Below are 23918 nucleotides of genomic sequence, written 5' to 3'. Positions count from 1 at the left end.
TACTTTAGAACTTACTTTCTGCTGATATAAAATGACAGTTTGACATAAAGGCGTGTAATCCCTGGTGTGAGTCTGCGTGTGTTCGATGATGGTTTTTGTCCATTTCCTCTGACCAGAGGGCGCCTCTCTGTACGATGAGCATTAACAGCTGACACTGATGGAACTGTTAATGTGACTGAAGACCCAGTGAGATGTTAAGACACGAAACGGACCAGAATTTGCAGGGTGACCTCCCGCTGCAGTCAACTTGTAAGGGGTTTTGAGTAGCAGCAATGGGGCGTTGTTCATGCTTTAAAAACAAACAAAAAAAGTCTCAGTCTCTTGTGGATCCCACTGGAGCTCATCTTTTTTTTTTTTTTTTATAAACTAGAAAGTATTAAGTGAGATTGACATATGCTGTTTGTGATGGATCAATGAAGACACAAACCTAAGTAGGCTTCTGTAATAACAACGATCATTTTATTCAGAAATGGGCTCTGCTGGATAGAAAATGTGTTTCTCCGTAACCAAATGAATAATTGGATTCTTGGAGCGTGTAGCAAAATCAGACCTGTGGAGAAAAACAAAAAGTCTTAATTCTGTGCCATAACATGTACTGCAGCCTGTTAACATGGAATGTTGTCTGTCAGGTGGGGCACTCAGGGGGATTTCATCACAACTCACCCGCTGCCCTCCGTCAAAGTAAAGCTGTTCACAGAGAGCACCGGGGTCCTGGCTCTGGAGGACAAGGAGCTGGGCCGAGTGAGTACACACACACACACACACACACACACACACACACACACACACACACACACACACACACACACACACACACACACACACACACACTGTAGGATAAGGCTAGGTTTGTAGGCATCTACATAAAAATATCTTAATCATGTGATTTCCTCATGCCATGCATAATTTTGTCAAATAGGTAAAGATGTTTCCTCTATGTAAATGCATGCATTGGCCTGAAAGCAGACCTGTAAGATTATGTACCATTAAATTACTTGCAAGTCCATGTAAGGTCTCCTTCATTTGAACCATTTGATGTACATTGCGACACAACCACACAGCTTTCAGATTAAGTAAATAACTGTGTTTGAATGCAGCATATTTATATGCAGTGCTCCACTATATATTAGCATAGTTTATATTGTTTTCCTGATGTATTCTAAGGCTTAATTTGAATGCAGACATTATTAGACATTTTAAGGTGAAGTGCTTGAGCACTCAGGTCTACCTTACATTTGTTTGTGCTATAATGTCTCCCAGCCTATCGGACCCCTGAGAAGTATCTGATCTACTAATTTAATTTTCTTTTCTTTCAATGGCAAAAAAAAGCTTTCTGTTGTATTCTATTTCCCTAACACAGAGTCATTTAGCTCAATGCTTCCAGCTGAAGATATGCTAGAGTTCTGTAGTAAGAGCTCACAAGAGTATGGTCTTGAACAGTTATGCTTGGTAATGTTCTCAAACTAGTGGGTACCTAAATTCCTTTGGACCTTTTCTGCTGTAGATTAATTAACAAATAAATACTTGTCATGACAGCTGGTTGGATGACTAACATGTTATTTTAACCGCTCTCATGTTTCTATGGAGGTGGACCAAAATGCTCTGCTCGCTGTATGATGAACTCTATTATTTCTAAAAATCTTATTAGAGGAAAAGCCCCCTCTGGGTTGCCAGTAGGCTGTGTCTTTATAGTAAGCAGCAGGAAGGTTAGGTCTCCCTTGAGAGAAACCTTACGCTGTTCAGAATCAGCTGAAGGTCATAAAACATAAATCAAGGCAGGAGGCATCCGCCAGGATCAATTTGGTGTTGAGTGTCTTGCCCAGGGAGCCATCTCCCGTATAGATTAGAGGAGTAAGGATCTCTACCTGTTGAGTCGCAGCCGATTAAGAGCAGCAGTCGAGCTCCTACGACATGGAGTAGAAAACAGCACACTGCAGATCACTGTTACTATCTTAGCCTGATGTGCTCACATCTGCCAAAGAGAGAATATCTACTGCCTAGAAATCACGTCACAGTTAGTCCTCACTCAATTTCTGAGCCAGACAAAAGAACAACAACGACAGTGTCCTGTTCACACTCAGGTGGTCCTCAACCCCACCACCAATGGACCAAAGCAGGCCGAGTTCCACAGGATGGTCGTCCCCAAGAACAGTCAGGACGCCGAGCTGAAGATCAAGCTGGCCGTCCGCATGGACAAACCCCCCAACATGAAGCACAGCGGGTGAGTCTCCTATTTTTCATGTATTGTCTTTGTCTTTTTGAACGATTTGAACATAGGCGGTGATGAAACAATGACCAAGGAAGCAAAGATCGTAGCCCCATAAGTCAAACAATGAAGTTAAACTTTGGTTTACATCCAAAATTATTCATGAAAAGATGAGAATGCTGACAATATTCTTGCTGGATTGAAGTGTATGTTCAGAGGTATTAGTAACCTTGAGCAGGCTGACAGCACCACCTACTGGTTTGATAGAGAAAGCACAGACAGTCGGGCAAAGACAATGTGGTGTACATTCACACAGCATGATCCCTTAAATTACAACATTCACAAGTCATAACAACATAAAGATGAAGAAAAAAAATGTACACTCCAATTTACTATTATATGTGTAGTCCTTTTTGCCTGCCTGAATGCAAAATAGCTTTTCTTAATTCATTAAAACCACAATATCCAAAACCCTTCAGTACTTCTCTTCACCGTTCTCTGCTAATCTAATTGTTTGTAAATATAAATTGACTAAACTTTTTGGCAATTTTGGGCCCTCTAGATTGTCAAGGACACTTTTTGAAGACACTTTTTGTAATATATCCTGGTATGAAAATAATTTACATGCAGTAATTTAGTGGTTAATCCTTGGATTACACTGTTAAAATTACAGTTTTTATTATTATGTGTTCTTAGTTCTAACCAAAACTGCAGTTCCAGGTAAATTTTATTTTTCTGCCAGGAGATGGCAGCAAAGCCTCATTTTCAACATTTCAGTGGATTTAATACAACTGCTAACACTTGAACTGTTCGGAGTTCAGTGATCACATATTTTATTATATGTTTTATCCTTTGTTTGATGCATATTTTAATTAAATCTGAAAAGACAATATTACAGTTAAAACAACTCCCAACTACTGAGATTTTAGGCATCTCAGTCTTATTTGTAGACTGAGATTTTAATTGGTGTGTAAGTCCAACATTGAGAAATTCTCTCGAGTACCATTTCAGTTCAACTAATTTACATGTATTTTAAAAGTCTTGTTCAGTTGGACTAACATAATAATTAATATTTCAAATGAGCTCAGGTTAGTTTCTGGAGCTGCTGGTGCACCAGGAGCCCTACATCTGGTCTTTGTGCTAATTGGGCTCAACGCTCTCAGATATTGAAGTGAAATCCATCTGTTCGTTGAACTTTGAGCCTATAAAAGTGTTAGTGTTCCTTAGTGAAATTAATTAGGTAACTGAAAAAAAAGAAATGGGAGTTTAAAATACCTGTACTCTTGTATTTCTTATCCAAACAACACCTGCACACACTGGTATGTTTGAATTATCACTGTTACTATTACACAACAAAAGTTTTGTTTACTTTTTACATCGAACATAAATAGAGATATTGAAATAATGCCATAATAACAAACAATGAACGATTGAGAGGTGGCATAAGTGGCACTTTTGATGGTATATCTGTTACATTTCTATGGCTATCTCTTTCTTATCCTGACAACGTCAAAGTCAGCACTGTACACACTGGTGTCTTCAGTAAGTCATCTTCTTTGAATCCTGTGAAGCAAACCATTGGACAGTTAAAAGATTAACTGACTCCCCTCTTAACAAAATAGATCAGGTGCAGTTTTCAAAGTCATCCTCAAGGGGCCAGTATTATTCTCCCTGTGATTCCACCCAAGCCTCTTGTTTACATTCAGCTATGTTGCACGAAACTTCTGGGGCATTTTCTGATTTGTTAAAAACACAATCTATGAGACCAAGACGAACAGGCCACACAGGGTCTGCGTGCTGCATTCGTCAAATAAATCCAGTGCGTGTACAAAGCAAGTCTAAGAAGAGGCCAACTGAGGCAGAAATGTCTGTCGCTTAAAGCAGAGAAAAAAGAGCACAAACAGAACATGTTTTGCTCTCTTTGTGTTGTTTCTTTCCTGGGTTCAGGCAGCAAAAAAAGAGAAAAACATGAAAAGGAACCTGATAGGTTAAAGACATGAATCCATTAAGACACTGACACATGCAGGAGCATGATTTACTATCTGTAGGAAAAGAGCAGGGAATAAAAAGGTGTACAGAGGGGAAACGTTGTGTTTGCCCTAAACTAAATGTAGGTACTGTTATGGATTATTTGCTCTTGGTCTAAACATTATTGAGCAGCATGTGCTGAGATTTTTTGGTGCAGCAATTTACACCCATATTTATTGTTTCTACAACATTAAATGGAAAAATAATTCCTTAAGAAACTAAGTTCATTGTCCTATTGTAAATGTACTCATTAAAGCCTGATTATGATGGCGACAGACGAGAGAAAATGCCTCTGCAGCGACGACTGTTAAATGCCTGCAGTGAACTCTGAGTGGTAGTTTGAAACCCTGCATGAGGAGCGCAGATAAAGCCAAATAATTTCTCACAAGTGGCCAGTGAGCAGCGGCGCACGTTAACCCGGAGTCATACAGAATGGCCCAGATTCTCCGCCCAGACGTGCCGCTGCCTTGACTGGAGGCCTTTTCTTTAAGGGCGGGCAGCAGGGCTGAAGAAAGAGGTCTCGCCATCGATTGATTTTCCTCACTTGCACTTGCCTGTGTCCCACGCTTCAGGAGGCCCGGGAGCAGCCATTGATTGAAAGGCCACGCTGGTCATTCTTCCATTTTCCCCAAGACTTCCTCAATGTCATATTCCTCGGTGTCATGGCCTCTCTCGGTTTATTTTCAGCTACGTCGTCAGGGGAAGAAATTAATGTGTTGACAAAGGTATCAGCTGGAGAATGACGGCTCATTGTAGTTGTAGAATGGATTATAGTGTCTGAAGTATGTCAGGAGGATAATGTGTAGATAAATTGTTCCTTCAGATTACTTACTGTACGAACACACTTTATTTATTTTCTTAAAGGTTATTGTTGCGCCTTAGTATCTCAGTTGAGTGGTAAGCCATTACATTCAAGGTTGCGTACTGTTATTTTCATATCAATGAATCCGTAGTATAGCTTTTTAATTAATTATTAAGTGTCAGAAAAATGTAAAGCTTGAAGATGACACATATACGCATCTTTGTGTGTGTGTGGCGCCATAATGAGCGCATTATTAAGCACTTAATTTTCACTTGTAGTGTTGAAGACACTTGCTTTAGATGACTGTGTGAACTCCGGAGCAGGTTTTACCCTGAAGCACTTTTCCGTATGTGGCTGCACTCATCCTTCCCTCAGGCCTGATCGGCTGCCTTGTCTCTGCAGTTAAAGTTTGACAAGCTCCCCTGGTAAAAGCACGATGCTGCCACCAATATGTGTCGCCATAGGAACAGCACTATTCAGGTGATGAGCACAGCGTGGAATTTGACATTGATGGTGTTTGGAGTTCAATCTTTGACTGTTATGTTCTTTTTAGTCAAAGTGGCTTTTGTTCAGATGTTGTACCAAAAAGGTCCTGACTGATGAAGCGCTGCAGCCGGGGTTAGTTGTTCTTCCAGAAAAACCTCTGAAGCTTCGTCAAACCACATACAGACTTGAACGCTGGGTAATATTTCTTTAGTTTGCTGTTCACATTGTGACAAACACAACCAAAAGATTGTCTGGATACAATTTGTTCCCAACAGCATTAGAAACTCGGCAGGATGCAGGCGAGGGGGTGGTTCCTGGCTTAAGCTTGCAAGGAGGCGCTCTCACTTGAGCTCACTTGGACATTATCTGAATATTATATTAAGGAGCTAGCAGGAGAGTCTCAAGAGAATGCTTCAAGTGGCTTCTGTGGACATTTGCATTTATTACATCCCTGCAATCTCTGGAGAATCTCCAGTGCACAGTGCATGTCTGAAAGAAGCCTCAGAGTGAGATCTGGGTTCTCCGTCGCGTCCTTGACCAGGTTTCTTCTTGCCAATCTCTGGTCCTGGTCCTAGACTTTGGCCTATTCTAGGAAAGGAAGGAGCTGTAGCTGTAGTATTAGTTTTATACCATAGGAAATTATTGTGATTTTAGAAATGATGTCCACTGAAGACTGGACTTCACAGGAACACTCAAAGCTTATTTCGAAACCTAGCACTGATCTGTGCTTCACTATTTTATCACAATAGTTTACAAAGAAGTCCCTGGACTTCATGTCTTGTTTTTGTATTGACGTGCAGTGTAAATAGTATGAGTTGTCTAAAAGTACATTTAATTTAATGGAAATATATGTTTTTTTTTATTCTAGGTCACAGTTACAGTTGCACAGGGGTGGAAAATGACTGGTTATTTGCCAGAACTTTCCCATAGGAAGTTTAGTTAAGAAATTTTGAAACTATTCCACATTGAAAACTTTCCATGGGAATTTATGGGAATTTGGATAATTTAAAGAAACAGTTTCATATAGAAATATAAACATTCATACTCAATGTGTTGCTTCAACAGTTCCCGTTCATTCTCATAAATTCCTGTTAATTCCCTTGAAAAAGTTTCCAATTTTGAACATTTGTGGACTTTTACAACCCTTGTCACAATAGGAAAAACACTGAATTCTGAATTCATTTTGGTGTCCTCAGTTTAAGGGTGAATGCTGTGTCGCTGTCACACTGTCCTGACTTGCTACTGAACGGAGCCATCGTTAATGACATCAGTTCCACTTGCACTAAAACTAAATAAAGTCCAAAAAGGACAGTCACTGCAAACAGGCTGCAATTGCTGCATCCCATTAGCAAAATGTCTGAATCTGTATTTCACTTTGTCATTATGGCAGCGTGTTGGTCCCAGTCCAAAGACATGAGGGTCAGGTTAACTAGTACTCGACCCAAACTAGTACTAACTAGTAGTAGACCCAAGACCCTCAAATTATGAAGTGGTTTAGCGAAAACATGTATTTTTCTAGCTGCAAACAATTAAGTTGCTGTGATGTTCCTTGTCCCTCAGGTACCTGTATGCTCTGGGACAAAGAGTCTGGAAACGCTGGAAAAGAAGATATTTTGTTCTTGTTCAGGTAACAAACTGGGAAAAAAAATGCATTTATTTGTGATTAATTTGCAAATGGAGGCACTGCTGTCAGGAGAAGGAAAGACTAAAGGTTAAACCGCAGCCGTATAACAAATTATTTGACTCTTTTTGACTTTCTTTTTGAAAGATCTGGCAGTGTGGAAAAAAAAAACCTGTTAGATCCAACTCTCAGCCTCTGCAGAAAACATACAAATCATCATTTTCAAAAACTTTAATTTCCTCCTTTAATTTCATAGCAGAGGGTGAAGCAGTCAAAAGAAGGAAAAAAGCAAAAAAACAATTTAAGGTTATTACGGCGAATCATCTCACAGCCACTCTGTTTGAAAGGTTTGTACATCTCATCGGAGGACAAGAGATCTGCTCAAGCAAAATTAATTAAGTTTTGGTCTCTGAAATTCTCCTTTATACTTCATTTCCAATGTTATTTACTTTCTGAGCACTTAGTGATCGACTCGGGAGTCTGCGAGCGCAGAGGCAGACATTAAAATTAAAATGCTTTTCTTTGTCTGTCACTGAAAGTCACCTAAAGTCAACACACGATGACATTTCTCATCCGAGTATCGCTTATATTGGATTGCTTTGGTCGAGGAAGTCAATGGTTTATTGACTCTTTGGTATTTCTAACATCCTCAAAGACAGTCGAGTAGTAATTAAGGGACATTTTTAACTAGGGCTGCAACTAAGGATCATTTTTTCTCGATGAAGCAATTATTTGTTTGGCCCGTTAAAAAAATAAAAATGATGCTTTTCTCAAATATCCTGTTTTTCCCACTGATCCATTATTCAGTTTTAATGATTTATTTATTATATGAGGCAGAGACACCCGAATATATTCACTATTTGGGATGCTGGAAAATCAGAATCATTGTAGCCCTATTTTTTAAATTCACATTAAACCTTATAAAGTGTCTGTTAGTTTCAAGTCTTATGTGAACTAGATATACTATACTAAGATAACTAAACATGCTCCATGTAGTAGTTTTTGGATTACTTAGAGCGTCTGAACCGTGGTATGATTTTTCCCTTTGTGGTCTCCTGTCCTTCAGGTGAGTCAGTACACATTTGCCATGTGCAGCTACAGAGAGAAGAAGGCCGAGCCTCAGGAGCTGATGCAGCTGGAGGGCTACACTGTGGATTACTGTGATCCTCAGCCAGGTACATGCACCTGACGCCCTCGAACATGCAGTCGACACTCGGGCAGAGAATCTGCACTCATTGTTCAGTTTGATTAAAATCACACTCATTTCCTACAGTACAGAACTCACTTACCTCTACAGCCCCTGGTTTTATTAAAATCTCCTGTTATCAACCTGGGGCTTACAAAACATGTCTGCCAAATAAGAAAATAAACAACAATAATATACGTCCATTTATCCTTAGTAATACACCTGTACATATAGTTATTATATGTTTATTTTATTTATATTTGCCATATATTTATTTCTGTATTTCCTTGTCTATAAGTAAAAAGCAATTTATTAACAAACATAGATTAGCAAAGTTATAGAGAAAAAAGACATCATGAATGAGATGAGGAGTGGAATTAGTTATTGTAGAATAAAATAAAAAGATAAAAAAATAGCATAGTATCTCTTTAGATTTTGCAGTCTCACCAGGGCAGGTCTTGATGACACAATACCATGTCTGCAGATGAGTACTATGAAGAGTAATAAGTTATTCAACTCTCAGGTGAAATCTCCAGGCTGGAGGAGACACTAGGTCTGATCTGGACTGATCTGCATTTCTTATGAAGCTTTCTTCTCCCTCTCAGGTCTTCAGGGTGGTCGAGTGTTTTTTAACGCAGTGAAGGAGGGCGACCTGGTGATGTTCGCCTGCGACGACGAGCCAGACCGAGTTCTGTGGGTTCAGGCCATGTACCGGGCCACGGGACAGTCCTACAAACCAGTTCCACCGCTCCAGAACAAAACCAGAAATTGCAGAGGAGGGATTCAGAAAGCAGCGTCGCACATCAGTAAGTTGCGGCCCTCATTGGCCTCACACAGTCATTGTAAAACATTGATGAAGGAGACCTTGAGTTAGAGACTGAACTAAATCAAGTGTGGAGTTTAGGATGGTGGCTTACTTGTGGCTCTGTCTTTTGTCTGCAATATCTAAGGTTTTCAAGGTTTTGTGAGAAAAACTTTGCCAAAATACGTCCTTACCCCCCCACCTTTGGCCCTTTCGCCTAGAAGCTGCTATCTCTTGGCTGATCTCTTTTTCATGACTAGGTTGCAAATTCCTTGCTATCCTACTCTGCGTCAGTGGTTTAATTCTTACTGGCTGTGGTCGTGTGTTTAAAAAGGTACAAAAGTGACCGACGGGTACACTACCGTTCAAAAGTTTGGCGTCACCTATACAATTTGTTTGTGTTTTCCATTAAAAGTCAAATTTATTCATCAAAAGAGTTGCAAGATGAATAGAAGATATAGTCAAAACATTGACAAGATTAGAAATAGGGATGAGAATTTCACACATTTTTAGAGTCGATTGTCGAGGTCCACGTGTTTACTTTTTTGTCAAAAACAGGCTGTAATGTCCATTATTGACCATCAGAATAGCGATAATAAAAATGAAGGGCAAAAAAAAGAAAAAAAAGTGGACTCTCCGCTGGAACGCGTGTGTCGCAATTCGCCAGACGGCTCAGGTTTTTGAACCTGCGCTCGTTAGGTGTCCACCAGAGTGAAATATAGTGATCCTGACTGGATGAGATGCCCTCTTCATTTGTGTAGCGCTTGTGTTATGTCCCCCACTCTTGTCCTTAACTTAAGCGCAACCTCGTTCGCACTGCACGCACACACACTCTTGGACGCGCACAGCCACTCGAGAGAACGAGCCGGTGACGCGCATGTGAGAGCGCAGAGAGCCTGGACAGCAGGATCACCTTTTCTTGCACAGCTTTCTCAACCTCCGTGGTTGTGAATTTTACGTGTTTGTGACACTTCGATTTTTTTTACTATAAATGTTTTTGTCGAGGTGCGCACGTGTCGATTGTCGATCGATTTGTCGACAAAAAAGTCCCATCCCTAAGTAGAAATAATGCTTTTTATTCCAAATAATAATTTTGCCCTTCAAACTTTGCTTTTGTCAAAGAACCAGCAAAACAGTTTTCAAGGTTTTCAAGGGTTTTCTAATCATCCAATAGCCTTCTAATGCGATTAGCAAACACAATGTACCATTAGAACACTGGAAATGGGCCTCTATACACCTATGTACATATTCCATTAAAAACCAGACGTTTGCAGCTAGAATAGTCGTTTACCACAATAACAATGTAAAGAGTGTATTTCTGATTCATTTAATGTTATATCCATTGAAAAAAAAAAATGGTACAATGGTTAGTTGGAGCAAAGGTTTTGGGGTTCATTTCCCACCCCTCACTCTTAACCCCCCCCCCCCCCCCCTCACCACCACCCGACAGAACAAAACAAAAAGGTCTCACCTTGTGAACAGCACTGCTGATATTTGCAGAGAGCAGCAAAGCATGTCTTTCAAGTTGGAGCTATTTGAAAGTTTCAGTCTTGTAGATTAAACCTTTATTTCAATGGTATGCCTCTATTAACAGCGTCTACCCAGTTCTGTAGAATTTGCCAGCACATTTCTTGGCAAACTCTTTTAATTCATCACTGTGTTACACATAGATTTATAAGTGAGGTGCCTCGGAAGTCATGGTCACTATCTTGGAGACTTTTACACATCCTTAATCTTCCAAAAATGTCTTCAATTAAAGAGTTTTGTGGTTGTGACCTTTATTTTAAAGTTTTCGTCACATCAGTTTTACATACAAATTTCTCTTTCTTCCGTCTTCCTTAAAAACTATAATTTTTCACCCTCACTCAACTCTTATTTCACTTTCTGTTTTTTTCTCTCCCCATTATTCTTCCACGTCTCTGTTTTCTTCTATATTTTGATCTCATTGAACAAGGTTTTGCAAAAAAAAAAAAACTAAATTGGAAAACAGTGGAACTTTAGGTTGGAGAGACATGGGAACTTTATCAAGTGAAGAAAGAATGGTTGAAATAAAAGAAACACATGGAGGAGTCTGAGACGGAGACACAATGAGGGATGCTCACAAACCATCAGTGAAAACAGCGTCTTTTTGACATTTTGACTGTCAGCCATAATAATACAACCATAATAATACAACCTTCCATGACACCATCTCCACAACATATGGGACTATGAAATGATGTTCCTCCAGAAGCCAGAAGTCTGTATGATTTAAAGAATATTTTAAAGTACTAGACCTTCATCATAGAAACTATATAACCTCAGAGGTTCTCCTTTTGTTTCTTGGCTAATTTCATCTTTCATTTCCATTTTCAGTTCGTCTTTTAGTGTGGTAAGTTTGTCTCGTAAGTCTTATTTGAGGTGTTTAATGTCTTTGCTTATTCTAGATAGCCCAACTTGTTGTGGTCGTAGTAGTTCTTCAGCCTTCTCGTCTTGCTTCTGGCTCATTTTCTTATTAATTATTAATTATTTGTTTAGTCCCCTTACCCATAATCTCACTTTTCACCGTCGAGTTTGAGGTTATTATTATTATGTCCGCCATCTTCCCGGAAGTCTCTCCTTTTGTTTCTTAACAAACTTCTCATCACATTTCCTTAATGTTGGTACCTTTTACCTTCTTAAGATGGGTGCATTAAAAATAAGAAGAGTTAGATCATTCAGTCGCAAGGAGATTCTCGCACACTGTCTCAACTTGTAAGAATACTCTGTATTTGGTTAAAAACTTTGAAGTGTATGTAACCCTTTTACCACCGGCTCGTGTATTAAAACCCACGACTTGAAGATGAAACTTTAACTCTTATCAGGTACAAACACTTAACGTGCCAGTCAATTAAAGTTGGCTGATAACTTCACACTGATGCACACGCACAATCCCGGAGTCTCTCCCTACGCCATTTACTCCTTGCGTTCTTCTTCTTCCTCCCTCGCGTCTCTCACCCGGAAGTGTAAAAAACATAAAGGTCATGAACTCATGCCCGTAATATAACACAATAAACATTCTTTAAAAGGCATTCACACCCTATGGAATGATGTTTTAAAGTCACACATTTTAAACATAAATTATGTATACATTTTAACTTCACCATGGACTGGCATTTTGTCCTTAACTTATTCCCATGACAATAATGAAATAAATACCACTGATATTTATCAGAGTATTACATGTACTTCTTCCGTTTTCCCTCATTCTGCTCCACTTATCCTTCCCTTTAAACTGACATCATATTTTTTTTTACCTTCCATTCCTCCACACCGCGTTGTTTTTATTTTTGCTGCCGTTTGTACGAATAATTGCATTTGTCAACTATATAGAGAAGTGCATCGGTGTCTGCGTGTTTGCTGGTCACCTCCTCCCTGCTCAGCATTGTGACATGAAGAGCTTCACACTGAGAGCTGATTATGACAGTATTTGTGTAATGTGGTGCGATGGCGGCCTGTTCATTAGCATTTAATAGGAGAGACTGAAGAGTTAATGCCAAGAGGTGCTGACATGCTGTTTGCGGGTGGAAATAGATGGTGTCCCTGAAATAGCTCTTAACTGGGTGCTAAGTGCCACTCCGTGTGTGTGTGTGTGTGTGTGTGTGTGTGTGTGTGTGTGTGTGTGTGTGTGTGTGTGTGTGTGTGTGTGTGTGTGTGTGTGTGTGTGTGTGTGTGTGTGTGTGTGTGTGTGTGTGTGTGTGTGTGTGTGTGTGTGTGTGTGTGTGTGTGTGTGTGTGGCTATAATGGCTTTGACAGGAAGTTGTTCTTGCTTTAAAAGCAATTGTGTTGGCGAACCTGTATCTCTGTCTTTGCTCATGAAAAGGAAAGGCTAACCACCGCACATACATACACACACTCACTCAAACAACAAAGACATGTTTTTTTTTGTAGAGCTGTCGATTGATTAAAAAAAAAAAAATAATAATAATAATCTACAGATGAATTGCAGAATTGCTATTCATCTTAGTACTGAAGCTTGCGATAATGGATGTTTAAATGTAAATTCACGAAGAAATAACACAATGGACGCATATTTAGATACTGATCCTATCGTTATTTTATGAAATATTCTCTCTACAAATGGATATTGTATGCGTTTACACGCAGACGGAAAAAAAACCCAGGCCAACCTAAAGAGACATCAAGGCCGTTTAAAAAAAAAAAAAAGAAAAAGTCATTTCTTGTTTGTTCTCGTATTATTATTGTGATGCTCTCTTGTTTGACTCACAGTAAGTGCTTGAAGTGCACTATGACACTGTGAGTAACTGTCAGTACTAATAATGGTTGACCTGTGCTTACTCGAGCATCGTCGTCTTCATAAAATGTGCATATTCATGTGTAAGATAATGTTTCCTGATGTTATTTGAGTTATTTCTCTCAGTCCGTCATCCTCTACAATGCTCATTTGGCCACATTTAGTCACAACTTAACGCATTAAATATTTGAAATGAAGAATAATTTCACCTGGATTTTGTCATTACTTGTCTGACATTAGTAAAATCCCACGTTCCCTGTCCTTTCCTGTGATAATAGCAGTATTTCCTGACGTTCTAAGACACTATGTTGTACATTAACCGTGAGAAAACAGGTGAAATAATGTGAGCAGAGAGGCCACATCTCTCCTTTGTTCTTCTAGAGCCACAGACGAAACAAAGCACTGTGTCTGCAGATGCAGTTCACGGCAGACAGCTGATAGTTATTGATGTTGTGTCGTGAGGACACAGAAGGCCTGGTGGAGGATGCATAAAGCCCACAATAGACCATAGCGCTGTGCTAAGGTTCAGTTCAGTTTGGTACGTCTCAGTTATTTGCAGAGGCTCATGATCCACAGTCAGAGTTTGCACTTGACGCCACAAAAGCTCTTTGCTAAGGGTTTGAAAAGAAAAATGGATTTTTGCCAGTTGTGAACAATACTTGATGCTCTTTCAGGCTGGACGATAGTATTCCTCAGAAGGCCTCGGTGTCTGTTTTCAGACTTTGTCGCCAACTTTAACCTGTAACCATGACAATGAAGTTCTTCTCATTTAGTAATGTAGTGTGCTGTAGTGTAGTCTTGGAGTAAAAGGGATAAACTGTTTTTGTTGTGACTTTTGAATTAAAGCAAGTTTTTTTTTTATGGAACACTCTGTGACCTCTGGAGTTGAGACCCACCTACTGTCAGTTGTGTTTTTGAAGAAGTAGGTGGTCAGTTTGAAAAGGTGGGGTGGGAGCAGGCTTTTAGCTAGGATTTTTTTAGAGGGTGTCCCCCCCTTGCCCTGATCGCTTTAGATAACTGCTCAAAGGGCGAGAGGGAGAGAAGAGAGTCCTCTCGCGGGGTTCATAATCCGCGCTGCAGCCAAGTTTCGCTTTTACGCAAAGAGACTCCGTTCCACCGTGTACTCACATCTTGTGGTATACGCGCGGGTATAGACAGGCGCGTGCTGGTCGCAAAAACTACGACCAGCACGCGCCTGTCTATACCCGCGCGTCATCACAACAACGTTTCGGTGGTTACCGGGGGAAAAAAAGGGCGTCTTTAGGGCGTCCGGCCTAAAAGTAGGGCGTCTAATTTCTTATTATTTTCAGTACAGTGCGTCCCCAGGACGCCCGGACGCCCTGCTGGCTAAAAGCCTGGGTGGGAGATTGCTTGAAATCCTCTTCACACCCCGATTGTAACCAATTAATTCATGCATTGCCTGTAAACCTACCATCCAATCATAATGAACGGCCCAAACTAGTTCATTTGATCTTGATGCATCAATCGAGCTGCCATCCGACCCAATAATCACGCATCTGCAGAAGACAACGCCAGAGCTTATGCTAGCTAGCTAAATCCAACGAGACATTTGCAGCAACGTTATGGCAGAAAAGGAACCAACAACAGGTTGGACGTGTTTTTTTGGGCAAAGCTACGGCCCAGAAAGAGGCTGATCCAGACAGAGCGATCCAAGACCAGAGTGAACATCAGTGCTGCGTTTGAACGGTGGCGACAGAAAGGGCTGTGAAATGATGCCATGGTGGCTCTGTTTCTACTGGACTGGCAGGTAAACTTTATGTGTTTGTGATCTTTTTCACAGCATCACATATCCAAAAAAGTTAGTGTCACCGAAACCTACTGAAAGTTACGGATGCTGCGCAATGCTCGTGAATCCGTGTTCGTTGCACGCTCCTGTGCTCAGGAGGCGTAGCTTCAGAGGGAGGTCTGAAGAAAGGTTGTTTTTTTTCCAGGATTTCCAACCCTACTACCTTTTAACCTTCCATGGATTCAGTGGTGTCCTAAAACACAGCACAGCTGAGCGTGTATTTATGGACCTCTGTCAAACTTTTCTCTTACTCGTGTTTTGTCCATTTAAGCTGTTCGGTACAAGAAGCCTCACTCAGTCAGACGGAGGCTGATGGGCTTGTCCACCTGTATCTTCATCTCCATCATCTTCGCCATGCTCTGACGAACAGATCAAGTCAGATCCTCTTCCTCCGGTGCACCTGAAACTGAAACTCCCTGTGTCCTCCTCATCCTCCTCCTCCTCCTCCTTTTTAGTCTGCATCAATAACCTGCCATCAGCACCCACCTCCACTGCTCAGAGCAGCATGTCACATGGATGTGACTGTCACTTTGAGGATATCAGTGGAGCACAGACCAGATGGGTGTGAAGAGAGGACAGAAACCCCTCAACACACGAGTCTACACACAACTTTAACAGTCAAAACATTAAGATTTAGACTTACAAAAGTAATTTCAGGGTTTTTTTTACTGCAAAGATTTTAGCTCAAGACTTCTAGTTTAATGTTGGACACAAAATGGTCAGTAAAAAAAACAACACTAATTCATTAAATTTTATATTAATGTTTGTCATCTCTGTAGAGATTCTCAGCAAATATTGTGACATTTAATCCAATATTGCTTATTTATATTTATATGTATATATAAAAAAGAACGACTTACTAAACCATGTTCATTTGTCACAACAACTGCACATGATATCAGTATCAATACGTTTTGTTAACTCAAACGAGACATAAACCTTAAAGACAGACCACATCAACGACTATAACAATTAACAATGATAATTGTAGTTTTTAATAACTAACTCTATTGGGAATTTAAAAACAATGTGATTATCGTTTACTGAGGGGGGGAAATATTGTGTACGATTTGGGAGATACAAATTAGCTTCACTCGTGGAAATGTTTCTATAAACCCATTATCAAATAGTTTGAAATTAACTTTTGAATTCTGTATTCCAACATGTAATATTTTACTTATTTATTTTGATTATCTTTATCTGTTACAGGGAAATTCGTTTTTTTTTTGCTCAAATCTTTCGTGCCGTTATTTGGTATCTTTTTTATTTTATTTTTCATTTCATTTGTGTGTATTTGCCACCTCGTGGATCAAGACTGCTCATTGCTGTTCGCGCCACTTTCTGCTCTCCATGAAAAGCGCAAACTCACAGGGGAGCCAAACAAGACAACAGTTCTGCTGTTCTCATGCTGGTTCCTGACATCATCAAAATAGGTATTTAATTATTTATTTTGAGTTTTGATTTAGAAACCCCCCCCCCCCCCGAAGAAATATCATGGTTGGATTGTAAACAGAGAAATCTCTGTGCACGTGATGATCACTGATGAGAAACTGCTCCGAAAATACAAAGTGAAGAAACCTGGAGTAACAAATGCACCATCTGTGCCAGGAGCGGTGACATCCATCCATATTTTCTGTCACACACACTTATTCACATTCACACCCCCCCCCCTTTCTTTAGCGTGAACAGACACACACAGGAGATAATAGCTGAAAGTTGGACTTGACATGGATCAACATCATCCCTCCACTGTCTGTCGCCCAATCAATACTCCCCCTCCTTCCCCCTCCTCTTATTATCAGCACTAATCTATATCTCTTTGTCTCGTTTTCTTTAGAGTCGCCTCCTTCACTCCCTGTCTTTTCTCTAAATTACATTAAGGACAATCCCGTGTTTTGGAAATAACGAATGTAAAATGACCTACATCGGAATTGGACAGAGGGAAAGCAGGCCACAGGAGCCAAAGGGCAACCGGAGAGTCAGAAGAAAAGGAGACGGGAGGAAAAAGAGAGGAGCGTTGATTGGAAGATGATTGTGGAGATTTCACTTTTGCTGTTTTTTTTTTTGACCGTTTTGACAAAAGCGACAAAGAAAAGGAGGTGGGGGGTGATGGCCAAAACACAAATGTCTGAGAGTCCTTGCAGGCTTCTCTGCATCCACACAAAACACAGCAGCGTTGATGAAAAAGCGATCACTAATGCTCGTCTCAGGCACAAGGCCGCGGGCGTCGCAGGCATGGAAACAGCGCCGGCATTCTTCAGGGAGCTGCGGTCTTTTGTGGGGCCATGTGTCACACTCTAAAACTTCCCATCCCGAAATGTACTCCAACAATAAATGCAGAGTGGAGAGTGTTAGGCTTTTCATTTGGCGGGGCCATTAACAGGAAGGACTGAAAGGACTGGAAATGAACCCAGGTTTGCTCAGGCCAGGACGCCCTGTGCCTCTTCTGCTTCTTTTATCCGTCTTGTTTTCTGTTGTTGCCTCCGACATTGACCCTGAAGCCTCGTTATTGTTGTCCGCTGAAGGCGCTCCATGGCCCGAGCTGCAGGAAGAGTTCCACTGTACCGCTGTGTGAAAAAGCCTTACAATACGACACCAGTCGTTTTTTTTTTACTCGGTGTGCAAGGCTGGGGTTTCTCGTTATCCTTATTATTTAAAACAATGTGACTAAAAGAACCTGAAGCAACGACAATTACATCATGACAGGTCTGATATGTCTGAGCTACAGAGCTTTGCTTTAAAAAACAAATTAGTCGTCCATGCTGTGGCATTGGGTCATGCTAGAACAGTGTTTCCGTAGACTTAGAATAATGTATGGACACCCACTTTCCCAGTTTGAGGGTTGCAGCCCCTTGTGCTTCTCGTCTCTGGGCACCTTTGTTGTTTTTATGACTGTCACATGCTGCGATCATCGGCGTTTGGATTGGACTGATGTGACAGAAAGTTGGTCCTCCACATTAGCAAACTGTCAATGAGTTCAGCTCAACGTGTGCATGTTATGCTCATGAACCTGGTGTCAGACAGAAGTAAAAAAAAAAAAAAAAAAAAAAAGCTCTGCAAATGTATCTCGCTTCTACCTTCTACCAAGTTTCCACAGCGTCTTTTAAGAACAACAACAAGCGGTCAATGAAAACACCTGAATCCAGATATTGCACCTCAAGGAGAAAATCTGTGTGTGCTTGAATAACAATCCCAATGACTACAATTATGATAGTAAAAGTGTAGCCCCATGTCCTTGTGAGGCTTCACAGATCAGTAATAAACAACTCAATCAGTGGAAAACCGTTCCCTGTGATGATCCAATCAGTTTCAGGATTAGGTTGTTTTTTTTGTTTTTTTTTTAACAAAAAAAAAAGAATGAGACAATTAAGAGATATCAAGTAGTTGGCACAACATTGCACTCAGGTATCGCGAGGCTCTTTGGGTGTTTACGGACAAACCCATCTCTCCCCGCAGTGTCAATAACCACGGGCCTTTTCTGCAGTCGTGTGTTGTTGTTGTTGTTGTTATTATTGTTGTTTCTCGTCTCCCCGGCTGCATTTGACTCCACGAGTCTCCTCCAGTGTTGTCTCCGTGTCATCCATGTTGGCGACATGGTGTTATTGTCAGCTGTCAGTTCCGACAGCTTCACAGAGAATCCGTAGCCAACCGAGGTGGGAACTGTTAACCGCAGCACTGCCAATGATGTAGCTGTATGTGTGTGTGTGTTGGCACTTAGGTTCACGGCTGGGCTCAGAGAGGCGTGAATGACTGTAAATGGGAACAAATTATGATATCACATCTTCGCTGTGGTTTAGCCGTTTCTTTCCAACACCACCACCTCACCCTATCAACTCTGGGTTTCCTCTATAGCATGTCCTCAAATACAGACACCTATAGTTTTAGTTATAGTTTAGTTTTAGTTATTTCTTTTTCTTTTTAAATCCTTAGAACACAGCAAACCAGGTGCAGCCTTAATGGTTGCAAAGAATGAGACGCTTTAAAATGATCAGTTGTGCATTAAAACCTTTAACCATCTGACTTCAAATCAATCAGAAATTCTCCTGTCGTTTGTGAATTTGACTGAAAAGATTTTTAATTTACTTTTTGACAAAAAAAACCCCCATCAGTGAATCTGTGTTGATCCACAATAAAACCGAGGGCGTAGTGGAAACCATTTTCCATCAGCAAGCTTACATCTGAAATTGTATTTAAAGTTAGATAATATTATGACAAACTTTAATAACAAAACTAATTATTTTGAAATCTTCACTGTCAAATTACTTGGTTTCTATTATATTTTATTTCCATGACTTTTCCAGCAGCAGCCTGGATGTTCACAGCGCCGTGTCCTGAGGTTCATGCCGACTTATTTTGTGTCTCAAAATATTGTTTTAATCATGAAATATTTGACAGATATTTACAGTAAATTATTGATACTATTTGCCAGCGTGTGCATATTTATAGCAAATTAGGTCATTCTAACATTTTACAGCAAATTACTGTAAATTGACAGCGCTTTACTGTAACCATGCAGCAAACTTCACAGCAGTTATACCATACAGTATACTGTGACATGGCAGTATTTTTTTCTTTATTTTTATCTGATTTACACTTACAAAATAATCACTTTAGTATGCCGCAACCTCAGTAATGTTGCAATAAAACACAATAATAAAGTATTATCACAGTTAAAGACTGTGGAATCCTGAAAATAAGACATGTTGTTGTTTGAATAGGCCTTCTTACCTCAAACCGGACTTTACCCACAATTCTCTCTGATCAGATTTTCCTTATTTTCCTAATTTTCTCTGTGTCTGTGTGTGTGTCCTGCTCAGGTCTGGATCCATCTCAGCGTCAGGGAGTGGAGGGCTTGATCTCGGCAGCTCCGTGTCACTTCGACCACGCCACCCTGTTCAGCGTTTTACAGAAACACACTCTGCAGCACCGCATGAACGACTCCTTTTCCTGCCTGGTACGTGGTTTAAACCAACGCACACCGCCTGACACGCCCGTTGTTTGAAGTCATTTAATAAGCTCATGGAACATTTCTCTTGGAGCTTTGAAAAAAAAAAAAAAAAAAAAAGTATTCTCTCTTGATTAGTTTTTTTAATCAAGATCACAAAAACTTTTTTGACAGCCCCTCAGCAAATCAGTTTTTTAAGAAACCAAATAAACTAAATCTTGCACTTTAAAAGAAATGCTCTCCCGAAGAAGAAGCCCTCTCCCTCCCACCCTCTCTCTGTTTAAGGCTGCAGGGCTCTCTCACACTGATTGAGGGGATAAACACTCTAATCAATACCTTCCAAATAGGATCATGACCCTCATGGACAACTGCTGGGCTGTGTGTGTGTGTGGGGGGGTGAAACCTACATTTGCGAGGGGGGGGGGGAGGGGGGGGGGGCGAAACGAGGGATTAGTTGTTGTCTCATGTTCAACTAAGCAAGAGCCATGAAGCTCAAACAGTGCATATATGATTCACACGCTCTTCTGTGTTACACAGTATGCCATTGACACTGAACACCTTGTCTCTCTAGTCCTTTAGAACATGTAAACTGAGAGATGGACACTACATAGATAACTACCTGGCACAATTAACCCTTAGAACACAGAGAATGTGGGCTACTTAATTCCATAACTATGTTAAAACATTGATACAGAGGCTATAAGCGTATGTGCAATATAAAGTGTCTTATATCCTTTTTTTTCAACCTGTTGGCAATTTAATGAAATTGCATATTTTTTAAATGAATATAAACACACCTGTGCAAAAAAGTACTCCGATTGAATGTGTGAAATTCTGAAATACGTCACAGTTCAAAGTTGATGTGGCTTGGACAAAAATAAGAGAAAAAACAGTCTATTTTTTGACTTCTGCACAATTATCGCTAATCCCAGTTTTATATATATATATATATATATAAAAAACACAATTTAAACTTTGACTCAACAACAAATAAGAAGACAAAAAAATTTTTTTTTAAAGCATGAAGATGTGACCTTTAAACACACACCCCCAGGATGTCCATATAAGGGTTAACATATGGCAGGTTTGATTGGTCAAAAGTGTCTGCCACATAATAAACTAATTGTTTTGTCCTAACAAACAATTTGGTCCAAGGTATGTGTAACAACATCATTTACTTATCTTTAAAATAGAGATGGCACAATACCACACCCATGTCTGTTTAATCTCATAAAATTTTGTTTCATTTGTTAATAGCACATCACGTTGTGATGGTGCTAATGCATTAATGACCTAAAAAAATGCAGATATTCAAAGTCCACAACATAACCTCTGCTTAATGAAGCATTTACATGATATTTAGGGTTTAGGAATCATGTCAGATTTTTAATTTTCTCATTTTTTAGATGTTGAATCCAATGATAGACTTACAAAGGACTTAAGTCAAGAATGGACTTGAACCAGAGTGACTTTCTTTGGTCTTTTGGGAGACTTGGGAAGTATTGACTTTGACCTGCCCAAAATGCCCCTGCTGAGATTCACTTACTTTCATTCCTGACACAAGATGGCAACAAAGAGGAGGAAGAAGCTGCTGCATTGTTTATGTGCCTCAGTATGCGTGTTCATTTTACATGTAATCAACATTTACATTTAACAGAAAGTCATATCACGGCTTGTGTCTTGTCCAGCTCAAATACCGGTCTACACTTCTCGTCTCAGTGAAGCACGATCTCTGCAGGAAGCCAAAATCAAATCACAAGAGGCTCCTGCTGTGATCGCGTTGCCAATCATCAATATAATGACGGTTCAGGACTGGCTTTACTTTGTCAGCCGCAGGGGATCGGGAAATGTAATCAATTAAAAAACAAACAGGACATTTTCTCTCTGTATACAACTTGTAAAACCCTGATTTAGAGCTATTAAAGTGGTGATTGAGTCTGGTAAAGACTGGCTGCTGAGAGGAAGCAGGGCTGGGAGGGGTCAACGAAATGAATTAATTTGGCTGCGTGTTCAAAAATATCATCATGTCGATGTAAATTGAATATGCAGTCAAATTATATTCATTGATGTTTTTTTCCCCTTAGTATTTCATATACATTATATGTACATTTTTCCCCCGAAAACTTTTTTTTCATGACTGCAGGTAATATAATTTTTTTTTGGTCAACCATTTATTCAAGTTTTTGGGTCTTTTGTCCTGAATGATTTGAAATAATCAGTGATCTCTAACTTGTGTGAAATAGTGAAATAACTCTTTGATTGAGGTCAAAAGCGTCCTCTGAATGAAGACTTGAAAACTCTCCAGTTAAACACAAAGTGAGGGCGGTCAGCTCATCCTGACATGTGCTGCGTTGTGTTCTGCTCTTTAAAATAATAATAATAAAAAAAAGCAGCGGATAGAGGAGATGTTCACCAATGTGACATCTGTGCTTCTTTCATTTTCTCTACCTGCCTCACCAGGACGCCTTGCAACTCTGCAATTAGACCGAAACCATTCACGCCGGCCCTCCAGCTTTTCTCTCCTCAGCCTTTTGTTCAAACTCGCAGGCTTTGTGTTCCAACCTGAGCCCCTTTCACCAAACACTCTGAGAAAAGGCCAGTGCCTGTGTGTGGGGGACATCTGTTGAGAAGTGGCTTGGATTTATGTCACACACGGGGTCATATTTTTATTCAGAAAGAGTTGAACCCAGCGACAACAACAACAGTAATTAGGCAGGAACTCGGTTTGTAGTGAGAGCCAGAGTCCTGCTAACTGGACGAGAGGAGTTCCCACTGACGACTGAAGGGTCAAAGAGCCTCAGTAAAGCTGCTGCTGGAGTGGTGAGGTTCACCTGCAGTGAGTTTTCTGAATAATCTTAATCCAGAGAGAGAACCCAACAGAAATCAATCAAACTATTGATATCCTGTGTATTCAACTGCTTTAGTTTTAGTTGATGAATGTGTGAGGACCAACAAGTTGTAAAGAGTCAGTAGAGGTGAGAATATACAGACTATACCTTTATCAGACCAAAAACACTGGACAGCACTTTAATAGTTGTGTAATCTTTAACCTTTTCAACCGTCCTGAGGGCAGAACTGGGTTATGACAATAAAAACGTTGGTTTTAAGTCACTTAGTCTTTTTCAAAGCTTAGCGTGGAAGTGAAAATAAAGCACTTGGATGTAGAAGAATATAAAACTCCCTTTATTTATTTATTTACTTATGGATATCAGCTGAACAGTATTTATCAGGTCACATGTGTAGTTACCCAGGGTCACATGTCTTACTTCGGGAAAGGGTTTTTCAAAGATTCTTGGTAACTAATGGTTCCAGTAAGAACCATTTTGATCCAGAGAACCCTTTAAAACCCCCTTTCTGAATAAAGGGTTTTAAAAGGGTTCTTGGTGGAACCTTTCTGAAAAGGTTCTACCTGGAGCCAAAAAGGCTTCTCCTATTAGGACAAGCCGAACTTAGCACTTTGATTTCTAACAGTGTACATACACGCCCTTCTGTTTCAGAAGGACCTTTGAATTTTGAAAATACAGAAAAGATTCAAGTATTTTATTTTCAGTCAGCAGCCGGGTCAACATCCAAGGAAGCTACCCCCCCCCCCCACCCCACCCCACCTTACTGCACCATCAGTAAACCTTCGGCCGTTGAAGCAGAAGGAAAAAGGTCATGAGATCATGGCGAATGAGCAGTGAACTGGACGTCTTAAGACCAATATTTACCTCTCCACAAACATCATACAGTAGCTCTGGCCCGCTCTGGTCTCCTGTCCTC

The 23918-nt window shown here is 40.2% G+C and overlaps 1 protein-coding gene across 1 annotated transcript in view; it reads left to right on the top strand.

Moving 5' to 3' along the window:
- Positions 1-23918, top strand: part of cadps2 (Ca++-dependent secretion activator 2) — a gene marked incomplete at its 3' end in the record, with an annotated part of 138305 nt that overhangs the window by 53952 nt on the left and 60435 nt on the right. Inside the window, exons 7-12 of the mRNA XM_083893187.1 lie at positions 630-741; positions 2082-2221; positions 7083-7149; positions 8210-8318; positions 8935-9135; positions 20029-20165. Of these exons, the coding sequence (XP_083749313.1) occupies positions 630-741; positions 2082-2221; positions 7083-7149; positions 8210-8318; positions 8935-9135; positions 20029-20165 (766 nt within the window). The remainder of the gene's footprint in view (positions 1-629; positions 742-2081; positions 2222-7082; positions 7150-8209; positions 8319-8934; positions 9136-20028; positions 20166-23918) is intronic.

The sequence above is a fragment of the Microchirus variegatus genome (assembly GCF_963457635.1).
Source record: "Microchirus variegatus genome assembly, chromosome: 8".
In the NCBI taxonomy this organism is placed as follows: Eukaryota; Metazoa; Chordata; class Actinopteri; order Pleuronectiformes; family Soleidae; genus Microchirus; species Microchirus variegatus.
The sequence above is the reverse complement of the archived record's forward strand: the minus strand, read 5'-3'. Positions and strand labels throughout refer to the sequence as shown.